Consider the following 20,381-nt stretch of genomic DNA (forward strand, 5'->3'; position numbering starts at 1 on the left):
TGTACATATGTATTTTTCTGGTCATAGTACGTTATCAGAGAGAAGTAATTTTGGTATTATCACCTTTTCTTTTTTTCATCAATATTTTTGGCCAATTTTAGTGTTGAAAGCATTTCAACCATTCAGTCACTCCACTCATTTATATATGATGCCAGATGGTAACATTCTTAACTATTATTCATTGTACTGGAGGCCAAACAACTTATACATGTCAAAATTTACTTTTATATTGTTTATTTATTATTTTATAAGAATAATAAAGGTTTTATGCATCTTGAATAAGCTTGGGTTGAGCAGTAGCAGGCAGAAAACCTTATGGAGAGGTTAGAGGTTTAGATTGATAGCATAACTGTATGCAAGTGAATACTCAGCAGTAACAGTTAAAGCCAGATAGAAATGATCATAACTTTATATATCACACAAGGGAAACACTTTTTGCTAAAAGGAAGGGGGAAAACCTAGCTCTCAAATTTTTCAAGGTATATTGCTTTGGAGGCTGTTCAGTCTACTCTCTTGATTATCTCATGTTTGATAATGATATTTAGATGAAGTAAGCCAGCGTTGTAGTTCACACAAATCTATGTTGCAATTGATTTCACTGTTGAGAATAGTAATTTTGTGTGGCCAAGTACAGTTATGCAGCTGAGTGGAGGCTTGGCCTTGCTGGGGAATGCAGCACATCAGGTGTCATGAGCATAGTATTTATTTGCCTACAGGACAAACCTCTTTAATGTCTTTATAAAGAGGCCAATTTTTTATATTAGGTGCTCCCATAGGAATCCCAATATATGGTACTTCCTCTGGCACACGTGGATATGTCTTGTTTACCGTCAGCCTTTCATATGACCTTTTAAGCACAGTTATACATGGGATTCATTTTAAGAAAATTACGTGATGTTATATTGGATATAGTTAGATGAATGAATAACCCTTGTATGTCAGATTTTATCCTCCTTGGTGTGTTGTAATTTTACAGTCTTGTAGGCTTCTGGCTGAATAAATTTTTAGGCATTTTTTTCATGCCATGACAGAGTATAAGTGGTAATTTTTCTTCGCTCTAATTTTACCTGTTGGCCTTCTTTAATGAGTAAAACATTATTTAAAGTTTCATTTATCGTTACACACTTCAGTATGACACTGTAAGCATGCTAAGCATGACATTCATTGATGTTTGGATTATGTCAAGAATGTATATTCATGTTAGGGTAAGGGAAATGTTTTCTCTAAATTTGTTTTGAAGACATTAAATTTTGCTGTGATTACACATAATTTTTTCATGAATATAACCTAACACTAACAGTATTTAAGGTCATGTTTCACGTGTACTTACAAATTTCAGGACGACACTGTAAGCGTGTTGAGCATGACATTCATTGTTTGAATTATATCAAGAATTGCATATGTGTACTACAGTAGGGAAATATTTTGACAAAATTAGTTATGAAAATGTAAAAACTATTACTATGATTACCCTATTTTTTTATATTGTTTATAACCTAGACTAGCTGTGATTTGGCAATTTTTTATATTTTTTAGATTTTCTATAATGCTGGTACTTCATGAATGATAAAGGATCTACCTCATGCACTTATTGACTGACTGATTGACAGACTTCCTGCTCCAGGATTCCCGTTTACCTTTATGGGGCTCGGGCAGCAGTTGGGAAATTGACCACATACACTGTGCAGGACCATAGCTCATAAAAGTGAAGTAATGTGTGTGCATCTGAATTCAAGGCATTTAAGATGTCAGTATTTTCTGTTTGCACTGCTGTAGTAGCATCGTAGGCATGAAGGATCTTATGATATGTTGAAACATTGTCAGTAGTGTTATCAGGATATGTAATATCCGTACACTAAAGTGTGACTCGTTTTTATCGGGTGTATAGCTTCTGATGAATGTGTCTGGTGGGGTGGAATGTAAGACTGAGTTGGGAGGGTGGTTGTTTAGGGTTTCTGTGGTCATTTCTTTGTGTATGCTTTTTATCAGTGTTTGGTTTTTGGTTTAGGATGGACGACAGTGATCAGTTATGGAGTGGATTATTTTGGGGGGTTATAGTGCTGTTGCAAAGAATTGACTGCTAAGTGTGTTGATGAGATTGTATTGAGAGGGTCTTTGGAGTGTTGTGTAGGTGTTGAGTGTTTGTGGTTGCTAGGCAGGCAGTGTTTGTTCTAAGTACTCAGTTATCTGTGTTTTGCAGCTTTGTTTTTTGCTTTTTAGAGGGTGGAAAAACCATGAGTTTGAGGTATAGTTATGGCAAAATGGATGAATTTTTCATTGAGGATGGTAAGGGATCCTTTTTCTTGTCTAAATCTGGGGCCAGCTATTTTTTTAAGAGCATTCAGTTTTTGTGTTGCTTTTTTGGTGTGGGAAATAAATAGTGCACATGATATATGTGATGCTAAGAATAATTGGAGATCACTGGAAGGTATTTGCCATTATAGGAGGATGCAGGTTGAATTCTTGTCTGTTTGGGGTTAAAAAGGTTGCTCAGGACATTTGGGTGATGTATTGTTGCATGTTTGTTGCTGTTTCTGTAGTGTCTGGTTGCTGTGATATGATTTTAAGATTATCTGTATGTGAGAGAAACTTCACACAGTGATATGCAGAAAGAGATGGAAGGTTATGTAGGAAGAGATAGAAGGAAGGTTGAGAAAAGACTGCTTCATGTAAAATTCTGTTTAAAGCTTAAAGGTTTTCTAAGAAGCTTTTGCTAGGACTTATCCATTGGCTGGCTATGAAGTTGGCCAGTCCTGTTTTTTTGTAGTTTTGTGAAGGTCAGGTACTTTTTGTGTGAGGGTGAGGATATATCTGGGAACTGGCAGATGCTTTGTTGAAATCTGTTGCCACATAATGTGTTGTAGGAGTTTAAGGTTGGTTGTTACCAAGATTTGTGAAGTCTGTGTTTTGTGTGGTATTGGAGCGATTGGTTCTATAGCCACTTTGTTTTAGCTGAGTGGTATATATAAGTAAACAAGTGTAAAGGATGGAAATCTATCTCTCCTTTATCATTGTTTCCCAATTGGAGGAGCAGAAGAAGGAGCCAATTTGGCATATTTCTTCCAAGGCTTTATCATGTATTCCTGAAATGTTGCTGTGGCATGAAATGATGGATAGGTATGAAAGAATTTTTAAAGAATTTTTATATAAAAATGAAAAAAGATAGATAATTGAGTGAGTTAAATTTGTATTTTTTTTTTTTCTGTGGACCCCAGAACTTTTGACATACTATCTGGGATGTGACCTGAGATTGTTTACTTTCATAGGTCTCGAAGAAGATCAAGATCACGTTCTAGAAGGCGATCAAGATCAAGATCAAGGAGTGGAACACCAGTAGATGGTGCTCGACTGCACGTAGCAGAATTAGGTGGGTTTAAGGTGGTTAGTAGTTGCTTTATTAGAAATCATGGATGAAATGTGTTTTGTGTTTGTTTTTGGTTATGTTGACCTTTTATGTTGAAGTGCTGAACCTGATTTAAAAGGAAAGAGGGAAACTATTATTAGTAATTTGGTTTGTGAAGTTTGTCATGTATGTTTGTGATATTTTTCTGTAGCATTGAGTTGAATATATGTAAAGAGGATCTTGAATTGTTGCTAAGATTCTAATCCACGTTTTTCAGATGTTGATACTCGCAAACGTGACCTGGAACGTGTTTTTGAGAAGTATGGTCGTCTGCGTGAGATTTGGATGGCACGCAATCCACCATGTTTTGCATTTGTTGTGTATGCACACCAGAAGGATGCTGACCGGGCTCTTAAAGAGACAGATGGCATGTAAGTTTTTATTAATTTTTTTTTCTTTCTTTTTAGCTGGGATGGCATGGGCAGCTGAGGCCCAAATCAAGGCCATCCCATTAACGCTGTATAATATATATTTTATTATTACTGTTATTATTATTATTTTATTATACTAAGTCGCTGTCTCCCTCATTAGCGAGGTAGTGCAAGGAAACAGACCGAAGAATGGCCCAACCCTCCCACATACACATGTATCTACATGAACGCCCACACTTGCACATATACATACCTATACATTTCAGCGTATACATACATATACATACACAGACATATACATATATACACATGTACATATTCATACTTGCTGCCTTCATCCATTCTTGTTGGCACCCCGCCACACATGAAATAGCACCCCCCCTCCCCCCACGCGCGTTAGGTAGCGCTAGGAAATGACAGCAAAGGCCACGTTCATTCACACCCAGTCTCTCGCTGTCATGTTTAATGCGTCGAACCACAGCTCCCTGTCCACGTCCAGGCCCCACAGAACTTTCCATGGTTTACCCCAGATGCTTCACATGCCCTGGTTTAATCCATTGGCAGCACGTCGACCCTGGTATACCACATCGTTCCAATTCACTCTTTTCCTTGCACACCTTTCACCCTCCTGTATGTTCAGGTCCTGATCACTCAAAATCTTTTTCACTCCATCTTTCCACCTCGAATTTGGTCTCCCAGTTCTCCCTGTTCCCTCCACCTCTGACACATGTATCCTCTTTGTCAGTCTTTTCTCTCTTATTCTCTCCATGTGACCAAACCATTTCATTGCACCCTTTTCTGCTCTCACAACCACTCTTTTTATTACCACACATCTCTTACCCTTTCATTACTTACTTGATCGAACCACCTCACACCACATATTGTCCTCAGACATTTCATTTCCAACGCATCCACCCCATTCTGCACACCCCTATCTCTGCCCATGCCTCGCAACCATATGACATTGTTGGAACCACTATTCCTTCAAACATACTCATTTTTGCTCTCTGACATAACATTCTCGCCTTCCACACATTCTTCAACGCTCCCAGAACCTTTGCCCCCTTCCCTACCCTGTGACTCACTTCTACTTCCTTTGTTCCATCAGCTGCTAAATCTACTCCCAGATATCTAAAACACTTCACTTCCTCCAGTTTTTTCCCTTCAAACTTACCTCCCAATTTACTTGTCCCTCAACCCTGCTGAACCTAATAACCTTGCTCTTATTCACATTTGCTCTCAATTTCTTCTTTCACACACTTTACCACACTCAGTCACCAACTTTTGCAGTTTCTCTCGAATCACCCACCAACGCAGTATCATCAGCGAACAACAACTGACTCACTTCCCAAGCCCTCTCATCCACAACAGACTGCATACTTGCCCCTCTCTCCAAAACTCTTGCTTTCACCTCCCTAACCTCATTCATAAACAAATTAAACAACCATGGAGACATCACGCACCCCTGCCGCAAAGCAGCATTCACCGGGAATTATTATTATACATAATCTGTTTCCCACATCAGCTAAGTAGCACCAGGAAACAGACAAAGAATGGCCCATCTGCTCATATACAGATATATTTACATAAATGCCCTCATATGCACATATATATATCAGCATATACATACACAAACATTACATACATACACATGCTTATATTCATACTTGCTTGCCTTCATCCATTCCTGTCACTACCCCTCCCAACAGGAAAACGGCATCACTGTCCCCTGCTTCAGCGAGGTAGCACCAGGAATACAGACAAAAAGGCCACATTTGTTCACACTCAGTCTCTAGCTGTCATGTGTAATTCACTGAAACCACAGCTCCTTATCCACATCCAGGCCCCACAGACCTGGATGTGGCACTTTTTTGCGGTAGTATAAGCTGTAAAGCTGCCACTAGTAAGTGGTTGCAAAAGAATATGTCACCATTGGATTTTTCAAGGTACAGAAATAAGCCTTGTATTTAAAGTTGTCTTTGGTCATGTAGCTTGTTTGCTTTTATTTCTCCATTTGCTTTACTGTAAGGTTAAGGTTGATATAATGTAATGTACAGTTTTTATCACAGAATTGTTCCATGCCATGCTGACTTGTACGTTACAGATTTATTGTTTAAGCTGTATTCATTTGCATTTAGGACTCATTCTTTGAACTGTCATGTTGATGAAGACATGTACATCTGGAGAGAAGTTATGCATTGCAAATATCATGTGTGTTGTATACTTGAAAAAAATTTTTTTTTACAGTATGATTGGTCACTGCCGAATTAAAGTAACCCAAGCAAGACCACGTGTCCGTGGAGGTCGCATGAGGGGAGGGTATGACCCAAACTTGCGCTGTTACCAGTGTGGCGAGTTGGGTCATTTCTCACGGAATTGCACTGACACAAAGTTTGGCTACAAACGACCCCCAACCCCTCCAGGGTAAGTTGCCACCATGATATAGATTTGGTCACAGGCCCAACTGTTGAATTGTTTCAGTGGGTAGGTAAAAGATTAAATGGTGACCCCATGATTACCCTAAGGTTGATTCATTTTCCACGTACAGTAGGAGATGGCAAGGAATCTTCGAGTAAGAGTGGGTCACTGTTGTCTGTCTTGTCACCCAGGATGACTTTTGTTCTCATTCACACAGCATCATTACTCATTACGGCTCCATATGATAGATGCAGAATTTTAATTAATTTAGTTGTTGCTCATCTTGCCTAACTTGACTCGTGTTTCATTTTCTTAATCATGTATCTTTTAGGGCTTCTCCGTATGGGGCCTTTCTCTCATGTCTTTTACTGTTTCATAGGCAGCTTTGGTCATGAGATTTCATTCTGTTTATTTTTAGCTATGATATTTAATGAGCACTGTTGTTTTACCTGTATCATAGCAGTGAAATAGAATCCCTAATTCTATGACATTACTCCAAGAAAATTTAAGTTTGTAGTTGAAGTGTTTGACACATTAATAAAACAAAGATTTTGCACCATATGTCATGGCATGTTGTGTGTGTATATATATTTATATATTTTTTTTGAAGTTTCACTGAATAATTCTTTAGTTGACAATCACTAGCATTGTCTATTGTGAAAATTTTGGAAGTCACTTTTTACCAGAACCTACCTTTTATACCTAAGATTGTTTATTAACTCACCATTTCAGCTTTTGTTTTTAGAGATACCTGGAAGGTGTGTGCTTTAGTGATGTCATAGAACAGTGGGTGTAGAGATAGGGTAAGCGAGTGTGAGCCTGTGATTTGGGCCGCGCTAGTAAACTGCCCTTGCTCTGCCGTAGGATGTGTTATGGTTTGGTATTGTGGTCATGTGGTTGGGTTATTGGTGCGGTGGGGAGAGGCGCCTCCAGAGTGCCTTGAGAAGCGTGATGATGGCACAACTGTGGTGGCACGGCCGCGCTAACTCCGCACGTAAGTCTACCACGGCACCTCCTAGGTGAGAACTCCAGCCTAGCCTATCCCAGCCTAGCCTAGGCTATATGTGCTCAATACAAAGGTCTCTCTCACACACACACAGATACTAATCACATTATCTACACATATACCGAACATGCACCCTCCATACAACACCCACACACACACACACACACACACACACACACACACACACACACACACACACACACACACACTAGACTACCCTCACTTACTCCTCCAGATCCACCTACTTTCACATCCATCGCAGCACATGCATTCACACTGCAAATGCACATACCACATGTGCATACCAGAAGCACTCAGATGCACACACACACACACACACACACACACACACACACACACACACACACACACACACGAGTGTAAAGCTCTATTCCCATAATGTACAAATAGGTAATTACACACCGTTCAGGTTACACTGTATGAAGGTAGAGCATTTAGACCCAGTTATTGATTTGGTCAGAATAATGATTGGTCTTTAGTTTGAGACATCACATTGTTCAGAATTTCAAATGTGTCGCTTGTATGCTGGTGTATTGGAAGTGCAGTAAGTTACTTTATTTTTTATCAACCAATGGTGATATAAGGTAAGATCACAGAATGCTCTTTTGCCTATTGATTTGCTGAATTGTCGCAAAGTTAGAGAAAAATGTTCAGTATTAGGTGATTGGATGATGAATTTAATGCATATCATTGTTTATTAACATTTGTAATGTGAAATTTGTTTAAATTAGTAATGGAAATACTATACTGAAGAATGGTTTTCACATGTTGTAAGAGAGATGATTCAGGAGCTTAGAATGGCAGAAAGAGTTATTGAGATACAAAAAATATCAGGATTAGGATGTTGTAATATTTACAGTAAGTGAAATCAATTCACTGTACATCTTAAATCTTGCAGTGTTATGACTGAGCTGGTGTTAGGGCTTGTAATTTCCTGAATTTTTGATATCTATTGGAGATGTGTTCTTACAGAAAATGTCATGGCCCAAAGATATAAAATACAAACTTAGGAATGCAGAAAGCATTTTTATAAACAAAGTTTAAGATATTTCATTTCGGTTATTTCATACATCTTTGTTTCCTGCATTAGGAAGGTAGTTCCAGGAGCAGACAGTCTTATTCAAGTGCATCACAGTTCAAGATTTTTGATATTTACTAATTTCTATTTTTGTAATTCTTAATTGTCTGCACTGTTTAAGTGAGATAGTGATGGAGCAAAGGAGCACTGGCCTCATTTATACATATCCACTTTCTGGCTTATTAATGAACTAAAACGACCACCTACCAATGATATAGATAGATAATGCCAATTCTTTTAACAAAATTGCTTCACCTGCCTTAGCAGGGTAGCGTCAGGAACAAATAAACTGTAGCCTCATTGTACATATCCATTAGTTAGATGTCATGTGTAATGTTTCATTGATAGAGCCTGCCACCCATGGCCAATTCCTTAGTTTACCATGAATATGGACAATTGATGACAAGTATGGGTACTCTCTCCTTAAATTTGCTGCTGGTACATCCCACTTTACTGTTGCTTCTCATCTTATATATATTGCTACTGTTCCTAGCCATACTCTTACTTCCCTCATCACAACACACATTACTGTCACATAGCTATCATACTTGCCTTCAACACATATATCACTGCTCGATTACTGCTACTTTCCTCAACATGCTCTCTACAACACTCACCCCTTCCTCCTCTTTACACATCACTACCATACCCTGCCACATTTTTGCCTCCTTCTCCGCTCATATCACTACTTCCTGCCACACAATCCCCTTTTTCACTACACACGTCATTGTCACTTCCTGCCATGCTATCATCTTCCCTGCATGTGGTTACCCCTCAAGGCCACACTATAGCCTCCCTCTTTACACATATCCCTATTTCTTCTCAATGCACTCTCGCCTCCTTGCTTGCCACACATTTTGCTTCCATTCCTTTTCGTACTTGTGCTACCTTCTCTGCAGTCATTGCCACTGCTTCCTAACACAAATGCATTTCTACCATTCCCTTCCACATTGTTGCCTCCTTCCAGAGGGACATCACTATGCTCCCTCACCATGTATATACGTACATTGCTCATGCTGCATGTCCCACTGTTGCCTCCTTGCCCTACTTCAGTCATTCCTCGTTCTTCTCACTACCATCTTTTATCTCCTGCTGGTTTAAGTGCTTTTCTTTATTTTTAAATGTCTTATCCTTTTTTTTTTTATTCATATTTGGCATTTTCTGCATCAGCAAGGTAGTGTCAAGAAGAGATGACAGCATTAAGAGAGAAAAATCCTCACTTGGCCCCTTCTGTGTTCCTTCTTTTGGAAAAGTAAAAGAGGAGGAAAGGATTTCCATTTCCCTCTCCCACCTGTTTTGGTTGCCTTTTACGACTCACAGGTAATATGTGGGAAGTGTAGCCCGAGTCCCAAGAATGTAAAACTAAATATATAACTAAGAGAGCACAGCTACTTTGGAAAGTAGATATTTAACCCTTTCATTACTCCACACATATCATGACTTACATGAAGACAGGCTCTTAAGTGCTTCATGTCATATAGTTTTTTCATACTCTTGCAATAATTGTGCATGGGTTTAAAATTACATAAGTCCAGTAAAGTGGTTTATTGTACTAGAAATTCAACTAGGTACTGACAAAAAATGCAAGGAGACAGAGATGCAAAATTTCATTATTGCATATTTTTGCCTTCCATTTAAGGAATTGCTTTCTTTATGTATTTCTCTTTTTCCTTACTTGTCTTTTGTGCATAGCGCCGGGAAGACAAAGGATGTCCTCATTTGCCCAAATCCACTTTCTAGCTGTCATGTACAGTGGTCCAGAACCAGAGCTTCATGTCCATAGTCAAACCCCAGCCAGCTTTAGTTCAGCACATTGACAGCATGTTGACCCCTGTAGACCACAATTGCTTCAGTTTGCTCTATTCCATGCACACATCCTTAGTTTATAATTTTCATTAAATTGAAATGTGGAAAAATGCGTCGAGTGGTGTATTCAAGGGAAGCATTGAAGGACAAGGATAAGTGGAGATTCTTTATCCATGGCTACCCTTTTGGTTGGAGTCCTGGAGGATGGACATCAGAGATGTAGGTAGTAGATAGATAGACAGTAAAACTTTGGTTGATAAGTTGATTTTATCCAGGTATAAATGTGCAAAACAGACTGAGGTCGTGATAGGTGGTTGTATAGAGGTTGAAATGTTTGTCTTTTCATTGAATACTAGAATCTTTCAAAAGCTAGAGTTTGGGAAGTGTTTGATAGTTGAATGTTGGATATGAGACATAAGAGTTTACATCTTATGCATGTATAAAAATTCATTCCTGAGTATGGAATTTTTAGTACCACTCTCCTGTAACCTCAAGGTGATGTCAAATACAAATTATGCTTGATTTGAATTCCTTCCTTCCTGTTCTCTGTCCCTACTCTATCTATAATTCAGGATGCTGTCTTTTTTTTTTTTTTTTTTTCTATATAAGTAAGAGGTCTATATTTCCATTTTTACTTGGTTGACAAGTCCCCTATATAGTCACATCTGTAAGATAATGCCTTTTCATGGTTTTTGGCTAATGGCTATCTTATAATGCCACAAAAGTATTTCTCTTTCCACACATCAGAATTATATGGCTTATTTTGTTATCCTTTTTAATAGCAGATAGCTTTCTAGACCACATCCATTCTTTCACCATGTCCATCTGCTTGTTTTTGTATTTTTTGATATTCATTATGGTCTTGCAGTTCTTTAAAGGTATTTTTTGAATTCTCAAGGCATGATTTTCCAAGGATTACTTAGCCTGAAGAATTTATACTTTGTATTCTGTTGTGCAAGTTCAGGTGTGCTATTGGTTGTTTGGTTGTTTAGTTGATGATGAGGGCTGATTATATAATCAGCCCTCATCATCAGCTATACAGGGAACATGTTTGCATCTTCATCTGTAAGGGAATCTTTTGCTAAAACAGGCCTCATTTTGATTTGTCACCTTTATAAAAAACACATGGACAGACACACATATGGTAGTAAAGTTTGCTTTTGTAGAGCATGGAGGTAACATTGTCTTTTTTCTTTTTTTTAACAAATGGCTGTTTAGATGTTGATATTTTCCTTGTGCTGGAGACAAGACATAATGAAAGACTTGGCTTGATATTGGTGACATTTAGCAAGAAATCACCTGTGATGAGGCTGTCATCTTCAGTGGACATTAAAGAGCACAGCTGTAATGAGGACATCCTTGCCACAAAGGAGGCTCCATACCCAGCTCCCTTATGGAGTATAGCTTTGAAGCTATAGAAGCCCCGAAAAAGGTCTAGGGTTATGTAACTGTAAAAGTAATAAGGGGATTGGGTAACTATATATCAAGCTGTATTCCTTCTTTCTTTTCTGTTAAACATCACTTGTTCACCAGCTTCTGCACTAAGGAGATAGTGACAGGAACAGATGAAAAAAAGCCCTAATTTGCTTACTTCAGTTCTATACCTGTCATATGAGTTGTATGTAATATGCTGAAACCACAGCCAGCCTCCACAGACCATAATGTGGTTTATCCTGGCTGCTTCACATACCCTGGTTCTGTCCATTGACAGCTTATAGCCCCTGTATACTAGAACATCCCAGTTCAATCTATCCCATACATCCCTTTCCCTCTCCTACATGTTCAGGCCCCCAGCACTCAGAATGTTATTCACTTCATTGTTTATATCTCCATTTTGATCTTTCATTTCTCCTTGTCTCCCAGTTTTGTACACGCATCATCTTTGTCAATATCTCCTCACTCTTTCTATATGCTAAAACCTTATCATCACACCCTTTTCAGCTCCCTCCATTATACTCATATTACCAAACCTCTCCCTTACCTTATCATTATTTCGTACTCAATCACTCTATATCACAGTACGTATTGTCCTCAGACTTTTAGTTTCCAACATATTCACCCTCTTTCATACATTCTCAACCATAGCCCATGCCTTTGTTATACATATAACACCTTTGGGACTGTAATACCTTCAAATGCACTCATCTTTGCCCTCTTTAGATATTGGCCTCTCCTTACACACATTTTTCAATGCTTCTTCACCACCCTGTGACTCAGCTACCATAGTTCCATTCTCTGTTATGTTCACTCTCAGGTATGTAAACACTTCACTTCCAAGTTTTCCTCACTCAGACTCACACCCAAACTAAACTGTCTCTTAGCACGGCTAAATTTATGAACCTTGCTCTTATTCACACTTACTCTCAACTTTCACCTTCCATACACTTCCCAAACCCAGAGGCCAGCTTCTGACTCACCTCACAGGCCCTCCACACCCCAACAGATTGCATGCCTGCCACTCTCTCGAGGAACCTTGCATTTACTACCCTTACCACCCCATCCATAAATAGATTAAACAGCGAGAGTGACATCACATATCTTTGCCACAGACTTCTTTCACTTGGAACAACTCACCCTCCTATCACCTATTCACACACATGCTTTGCTTTCTTAAGAAACTCACCTGGAATCTTTTCCACGCTTTTTAACACCTCATAGTTGCCAGACTGCCCTTCAGAACAAGAGCTTTTTGGCACCTTTGTTTATCCAACACCCTATCCTTTATCCTTACTGTCATCTTCATTTGTTCTTATGTTTGCTACTTTCTTCATTCCAGAGCATTTTGTTATTTTCACTTAAATTCAGTGATCAGTGATGCATGCTTCCTCATATCTCATTTGTTGTTTTTCAGTTCTTCTTACCTTTCTCAAGACTCCCAGCTGCCTTTTCATGTACTCTCCCAATTAGTTGCACTTTTTCTTAACAAGTACTGTCCATGCACCTTCCTTTTCTTGTTCATTAGCAGTGAACTTCCTTACTCCTCATACGTCTGCATCCCAGTGTCTGCATACTACATACTTCACCTGCATTTGTGTTTTTTCTAACCGTACAAACCACTCCTCTTTTTGAATTACTCTCACCCTATGCCATTTTTCCATCTGTCTCTTGCAGTTTCTCAGTGCACATGTGTCTTTTCCAAGTTTGATCAACACTTTTCCCATTTCATTTTTTTGGAACCAATACAAATTTCACACATTTTCAAAAGAGAAATGATCTAACATTCTGTCTGTTGCACACACCAGCACATTTGTATCCAACATCATCTTAGTAGTTAGCTTGTAATTCATCGAATGATCTTTGGTGAACTAAAACCTCATGTTCTAATAGAAACTTAAGTATGCACTTTTTTTTTTTTTTTTTTTTTTTTTTTTTTTTTTTTACCAAGTATTCCCGGTCACCATTCCTCTTTCAGCACACAACTAGAGAAGCTCTTCCACTTTTTCAGTTACAGTGGAAACTCTGTGCTCCTCTAATTATATCTTCAGTTGTCACACTCATTCTTTCATTAAAATCCCATTTCACCAAGATTAGATCCTATGCATCAAAATTGTCAGAGCACTCATATTGCTCCTCCCAGAAGGAACTTCATTCCTCACTGGTATCTTCATTTGGGGTAAAGCATTAACAATCAACCACATCTCGTAGGTTACTTTCATGCTAATTCATATGATTATTGAGCTTATTCCTGGACAGTTTCACTCGGTCCCACAGTCCCCTCTTCGTCAAAAGTGCCACCTTCTTCACCTCTTTTGCTTTTGCTTTCACTCCTGCAGTCTCACCAACCCAGAACTTTATTGGGAACATTTCTGAACTGATCTGTCAGAGTCCCCTTCAGCTTAGTTAGTCTACTTTCATCAAACACAGCACGCAACTTTTTCCTCTTTTCTTCCCAATTACAACCATGCACATTGACAGTATACCTTAACCTTTCAAGTTGATGAGAGTGAATAAGGCCATATCTTCATCTGTAACTGGCACTACCTTGCTAATGGGAAATGGCAAATATGTATGAAAAAATTATTTTTATTATTATCATTTATGATAATTATTTTTCATGTATTTTTGCTATTTCCCTCGAGAGTAAGGTGCTGTCAAGAATAGATGACTATTCTTAGAGAAAAGAAATCTTTTTTTTTTTTCAATATTTTTCTTTCATGTATTTTTGCTATTTCCCTCGAGAGTAAGGTGCTGTCAAGAATAGATGACTAGTCTTAGAGAAAAGAATTCCCCCCCCCCCCCCTCTCAAGTAATACAGGAGGGGAGGATTTCCACCCCTTTGCTCCTGCATCTCTTGGTCACCTTCTATGGTATGTATATTAGGGTTTTGGGGAGGGGCAGGTCTAAGTGCAATGTGTCAGGGATGGGAAGCTTGGCAGGTGAGTCAGTTACTGTTTGCTGGTGGCAGATTTGAGTGAAAAACTACAGAAGTTGGTTTTTGAGTTTGGGAGAGTGTGTGAAAGGAGAAATTTGGATGTTATAAGGTCAGTAACAGCTGTTTGCCAGAAGCTTGGATGCAGGTTGAGCCATAGGGGTTGAAATGATCCTTTAATACCAACAAAAGGTGTTAAAGTCTAAGGACTGAAATAACTTTAAATAGTTATATAGATGGGCATAGGAAATGTTTAGAAATATATTCTGTTGTATGTGAAAAAGTTCCAGCCTGTTTCACAGTCCTGAAAAGGAAGAAAAGACACAGGGTATGGTTAGTTGAAAGTGCTGCATTTGTTGATATCCTCAGTGGTGAAAGACTAACTGGTATGAGTATGTGTTAATTTTCCAAAAAGTGACTTTAGAACTCTGCAGTCTGTCTTAGAAAATGGGTTAGATAGTGACTGCACAGTTTTTGATGTGGAAGGATAAGAATGAAGCTGAATAAGTGTAATTGTGTAATTCAGTTTTGGATAGAGGTTGAACAGTGACACAGCATGAAAATTCAGGTTGATAAAACATAGGAGTGTTTAATAGAATAAGAAAGAAATGCTGAGCAGAAACTGACTTTTTTAGGGAAGCTGGGATAGAAATTGGGAACATTTATGGGAAAATTTGGAGATAGATGAATGGGGCCTGAACAGATTTTAGGAAGGAGATAGAAATAACCACTAAGCTTATGTTTTTGGATGTGGTGTGATTATCAAGATTTTGAGCTTTGTCAACAAACTCACCATGAGAATAAGGAGTTTGTCACTCCTAATCTATATTCTTCATTTGTCTCTCTACTCCATTACTGATTGTAGGAAAATACTTAGGAGAAAGTTTAAGTTGTCAGTTCGTTAGATATATTTAGTTGAACCCTGCCGTCATGTTTCCTTGAACTTGGACTGTTATTCTGATAATCTAAGATATAGCCTGTTGTCTCAAATACTGGTGGATACAGTACCAAGGGAAGAGTAAAAGAATTGCTTCTCTATTAATCTTCTTTAGCCACATCTATATGACTTACCTTGATAGTCTACTAGGCATCTTCAAACTCCTCCCTGTCCATTCAGTATTGTCACTTTACTATTTCTCCTTATGTTTCATATAATTTTAGCTTTACCTTCCTTTTTACCATTACCCTTTGTATATAATGTTCTTCCAGAGGTAACTCATCCAATTGACAGCGTATTACTTTGTGTAAGCAGATGGCAAATGATTCATGACAGCCAAGACAACATTAATAACATATTATCTTGTATTGTGGAGCAAATAAGAGTATGAAATATTAGATGCTGCCCATGCTTCTTTGCTCTGATTGAGGAAAAAGTTTACATGATGAACTTCATGTCTGTCTGTCTGTCTCTTTCTTAACCCCATTACTATTCCATCACATCATGTTCACCATTTTATATCAAATGTAAAAAAATTTTGTGCTGGACCCTTCTATAGTCATCCACTTTATTGCCACATGCCCTCAGATGCAGTATTTGAATTCATGACTGAGTTGGCCAGTTTTCATTTATCAAGGTATTCAGTCCTGTACTACTTGATAAGGCCTTCATTCTCATTTACTAGTTGGCATTGTGCTCTGCAGTACTTAACCAGATTACCATACCTGTTCTGTGTAGGCTGTCTTTTACTGTGTAAGCCTGCAAATCTTTTCATACGTTGGCCTCCAGTCCTTGACAAGACCAGCCTTCATTCTTTTATTAGACAAACCCACCTACCTATGTTAGACATGCCTTATAAGATGATTATTGGAAAAAAAAAAAAAAAAGGTTTCTGCCTGATAGCTTTCTGTCCTGTAATTTGGTCAACCTGCTGTAGTTACATCCAAGATATTAACACTCAAGAAATGTTTTCTTACAGTCCCATCACTTATTTGACTTCAGTTGATAAACCTGAATTCTTTCCCTGTACATTTTGTGGATGCCCTTGCCATTAGGCTCATTGTTTGAATTGACATGGTGTCCACCTCATTTCATTGTAAATAGTGCATGTCAGCTGGCTTTAAGCCAAAGGATAACTAAAGAGAGGGTGGTTATGTAGTGCAGCAAACAGGTGCAATTTAACATTATTTCCAGGTAATGAAAAGGGGGTTTGGGAATAAAAAGACTAATAAGTAGGAAGTGAAGGAAACCATTTGAACTTAAAATTTTTTTGTGTGTAAACTAGTCTTACTTAGGAGGGATTAGCAAAAGGGATATCAGCTGATATGAGTTCAGGTTTTGAGAAAGGTTTAGTATGATTTGAATATAGTGCATTAAGGTATTTTCTGATTAGATTTTTATTCCATCAATTGGCTAGGCTTGATGGTATCCTGACATATAAAGATTTGGAAATTCAAGTCTGAATGAAGATTTTTTTTTTTTTTTGTATTTTGTTTCCAGCTTTTAAATTTCATTCATAAAAAGAAATTGCATGATTAATGTAAGATTATTAGGTTATGATTAGTTTTGGGTAACCGCATTTTTTTCAAGATTAGATAATTTTGCATAAATGTCTCATCATAGTTGCATGTTCATTTACAGCAGCTGGTAAGTAGCATAAAACTTTGTTACTTTGATTTGAAATTTTGAAAATCATATAAAGATGGCTTGAATATTTTGCTTAAATTTAATACTATGTCACAGGGTCCTAAATGCTTTACTTTTTGTGGAGGAGCATTTTGTGTTGTAATTTAGATGTTTTATGTTTAGCAGAGAAATGTCTCTGTTATACATGAGTTATATCATTACCTCCAGGTACATATTTACATGATGATACTTAAAGGACACTTGCAGTGCAATACTACAAACTTGTGCATTGTATAGATATTCTTTTGTTACTAATGCTGTTGTGACTCATTACAAATAATGACACTTGATTCATTCATAAAATGAGCATGAATTGCAAGGGGTACATCAGAATATGTATATTGAATGCCATAGGCACACCTTGTTATAGTGTTAAATACACTGCATATACATATGAAGTGGTTCTGATGAATTCATAGAGCAGTAGGCAGAATTTGTGTGTAGAGGTGATATTTTACATTGCCAAACTGAACCAACCAACTCATTATCAGAGTGAAGTATCTTCAGTGAGCTGGACACTGAGAGAGTATTGAATATACTTACTGATCATGGGGTTATGTAGTATTGTGTAGCAAGTGACTTGAGACAGTTGCGGGGTTGGACACTGGTGGTTGTGAGTGTTTGTGCCATTTTCTCGTGATCTTTAATAATCATCAGTTGGTGTGCTCTGTTCATGCAGAGAGAGGGCTGTAAGTCATAGGGAACAGTCTTTGCTAAATCATGCATCTAAATTATAACCAAAAGCTATTAAGCAGGAGCTTTGGATCTCAGGAAAAACATGTAACATTAAATCTTTTAATTTGATTTTTTTTCTTTGTTATATTTATTACATTGGAGTGTTGAAATCTTTGGAGGTTAGTCTGTATATCCTTAATATTAATTGGAAACACTTCAAGTAGAAATCAGGAAATGAAAGATCATAAATCAGTGGGTGGCAGCACATTTAGGTAACAGTATTTCTTTATATGGATGTATCATTTCGAACCCTTTGATATATGAAATTTTTTTTAGAAATTTTGTCTTAAGGTTTATTTATAAACCTTTATTCAATTGGAGAAATCATTTTAACATGAAATGGACAGGAAGTGATCAGTTGGCCTTAGTTGCCTAGGAATGTACTACCATGGGAGAAAATTGTTTTTCCTCCGCTGGTGGTTTTCTTAGCTTTTTTCATACTACAGTGTCTTTTGCTAGTGTGCTACACTTTCTCAAACTGAACAGTCTACAATGATTCCAATATCCCCTTTGTCAGTTTTTATGTTTCTCATATATTTCTCTACACTTTCTTCCTCATACCTTGTGTATACTTATTGAGGTCTTCCTTATTGATTAGTGAAGCATGTGGCGATTGCTTCGCTTTATGAAATATTTTGCAAATGTTTTGAACTTTGCTTTTTTTTTTGTCTATGCTGCATGGAAATATGGACAATGTCAGTAACTGATAGATTACATATGGAAAATTACTGACCACCCTGCCTAAATAGCAGGAAATGCGTACAAGAGTAAGAGGGAAAGTTAGAGCATTTTCAGAAAACTTATGTGCATAAGAACGGTTTTAATTAAGTTAATCTGTCAGATAGAACTTAATTTATATAAATGAAGACAATTCTTTGATAGCTGAAACCACTTATTTTAACTAAGAGCCATTTGAAAGTAAGACAAGATATTCAGTTGGAAGACAGTAGGTGTTAATGTGGCTGATTATTTTAAGTAATCAGTCAGTAAAATTAATTTTTAATTAGGTGATATTAATTGGGGTTGTAGATTTGCAGTGTGTCATTTAGTTTAGTTGTTTTTGAGAGAGAGATCTCCTTACAACAGAAATTAGGCAGATATATTCCATCTCGGTTCAAAATGGAGGTAAAGATCTTTTGTTTGTGAAAGTATTTTTGCAATTTGTAGTACCTATCTTCTGTCTGGTGAGAACTCATCTTGATGACTCATCCCAATAGTTTTTGGTCTAAAGTTGGCTACAGATTGTAGATTAAATTAGTAATGGTTACTGTGTCCAGTTATTTCGACATGCACACCTGCCCCCTACCCACATATGTTAAGATTTATTCCGTAAATAGCATTTTGTAGCAGAACTGCTTGTTGAATGTATAATGATCTTTTAAATAATCATTTTCATTCATCGATTAATTTCAGACATGTGATATGGCGGGTTCCACAGCTTAGGGATTAATTTTGAGTCGTGTGTTTGTGTTACTGTTGTCAACGTATGGGTTGAAAGACGGTGAAGAAGTCGACTGTGAGGCTTGATACGGAAATCTGCATTCTACATGGGAGATGGCAAAGTAATCTACTTACAGAGTGTGGCATGGTAATGGACTACATATTGGGAGATGGTAAAGAACTCGACTTACAGAGTGAGATGGTAGAGGACTCATCATGCATTGTGAAAGATGGCAAGGACTCCTACCCTCAGTGTGAGATGATTTAAGGACTGTGATAGGAGATAGCGAAGGATGCTAATTACACAGTAGGAGATGGTAAAGTTCTCAAGATACTGTGTTATAGATAAGAATAAGTAATTGCATATATATATATATATCTCATATATTATTTATTATTTCTTTTGTATTTAGCAGTGCTCAAAAGACATGCTTTCTTATTTGCCTGGCTAGGCAGTTGGACCTTCATAATTGGTTAAGTTAAATTGCTGGACAGAAGTGCATAACTCCCAACAACATCTGCTGACTCATGAGCAGCCAATCATTACCTGGAAACACATACATGTATTCTTGCTTACACGTTATTGCATACAGCAAATAGAAATTAAAAAGCTATATATGTTATATGATAAAAAATGTTCAAGAGATGGGGGTCCCATGAGTGTAAAACTCCTTCCCTGTTCTGTACTTATAAGGAAATCACAAGATATTGCTCATTTTCCCCACACACTCACACACACACACATTTGAGTGCATGCATTGTCATTTTCTTTTACTCTCGTCATTCATTTTGTTTCTCAGGGGAATGATGAAATCGTATAAATGATATATGAATGTCTTGGAAACGAAAATATCATAGTGAAAATGGCATGTAAACAGATCTTGTCTTGCCAAGTTCACTGAAACTTTTAAATGAAATTCATGACTAGAATAGAAATTCAGCATCGTATTTCATTTATCAGGATATTCCAAAAGACTTAGATAAGGCTTCACAAGAAAGATTGTTTTGCAAAGTAAATACTCTTTATTTGAAGTCTGCATTTGCAAAAAGACTCTAACTAATTGAAAACCAAGTTTTATGTGGAAAAAAATGGAATTTGTAAGTGCAACCA

General features: G+C 37.5%; 1 protein-coding gene across 16 annotated transcripts in view; it reads left to right on the forward strand.

The window, feature by feature from the left end:
• Positions 1 to 20,381, forward strand: part of LOC139767094 (uncharacterized) — a 55,743-nt gene that overhangs the window by 16,676 nt on the left and 18,686 nt on the right. For 7 of the 16 annotated variants that reach the window (XM_071696069.1, XM_071696073.1, XM_071696075.1 and 4 more), the window contains 3 exons: positions 3,267 to 3,367; positions 3,621 to 3,774; positions 6,022 to 6,198. In XM_071696069.1, coding sequence (XP_071552170.1) covers positions 3,267 to 3,367; positions 3,621 to 3,774; positions 6,022 to 6,198 — 432 coding nt within the window. Of the gene's footprint in view, positions 1 to 3,266; positions 3,368 to 3,620; positions 3,775 to 6,021; positions 6,199 to 7,056; positions 7,212 to 19,243; positions 19,588 to 20,381 lie in introns of all 16 variants that reach the window. The other 9 variants (XR_011716984.1, XR_011716992.1, XR_011716986.1 and 6 more) reach the window with 5 other exon arrangements.

This window comes from Panulirus ornatus, chromosome 59 (assembly GCF_036320965.1).
Source record: "Panulirus ornatus isolate Po-2019 chromosome 59, ASM3632096v1, whole genome shotgun sequence".
NCBI classification, from domain to species: Eukaryota; Metazoa; Arthropoda; class Malacostraca; order Decapoda; family Palinuridae; genus Panulirus; species Panulirus ornatus.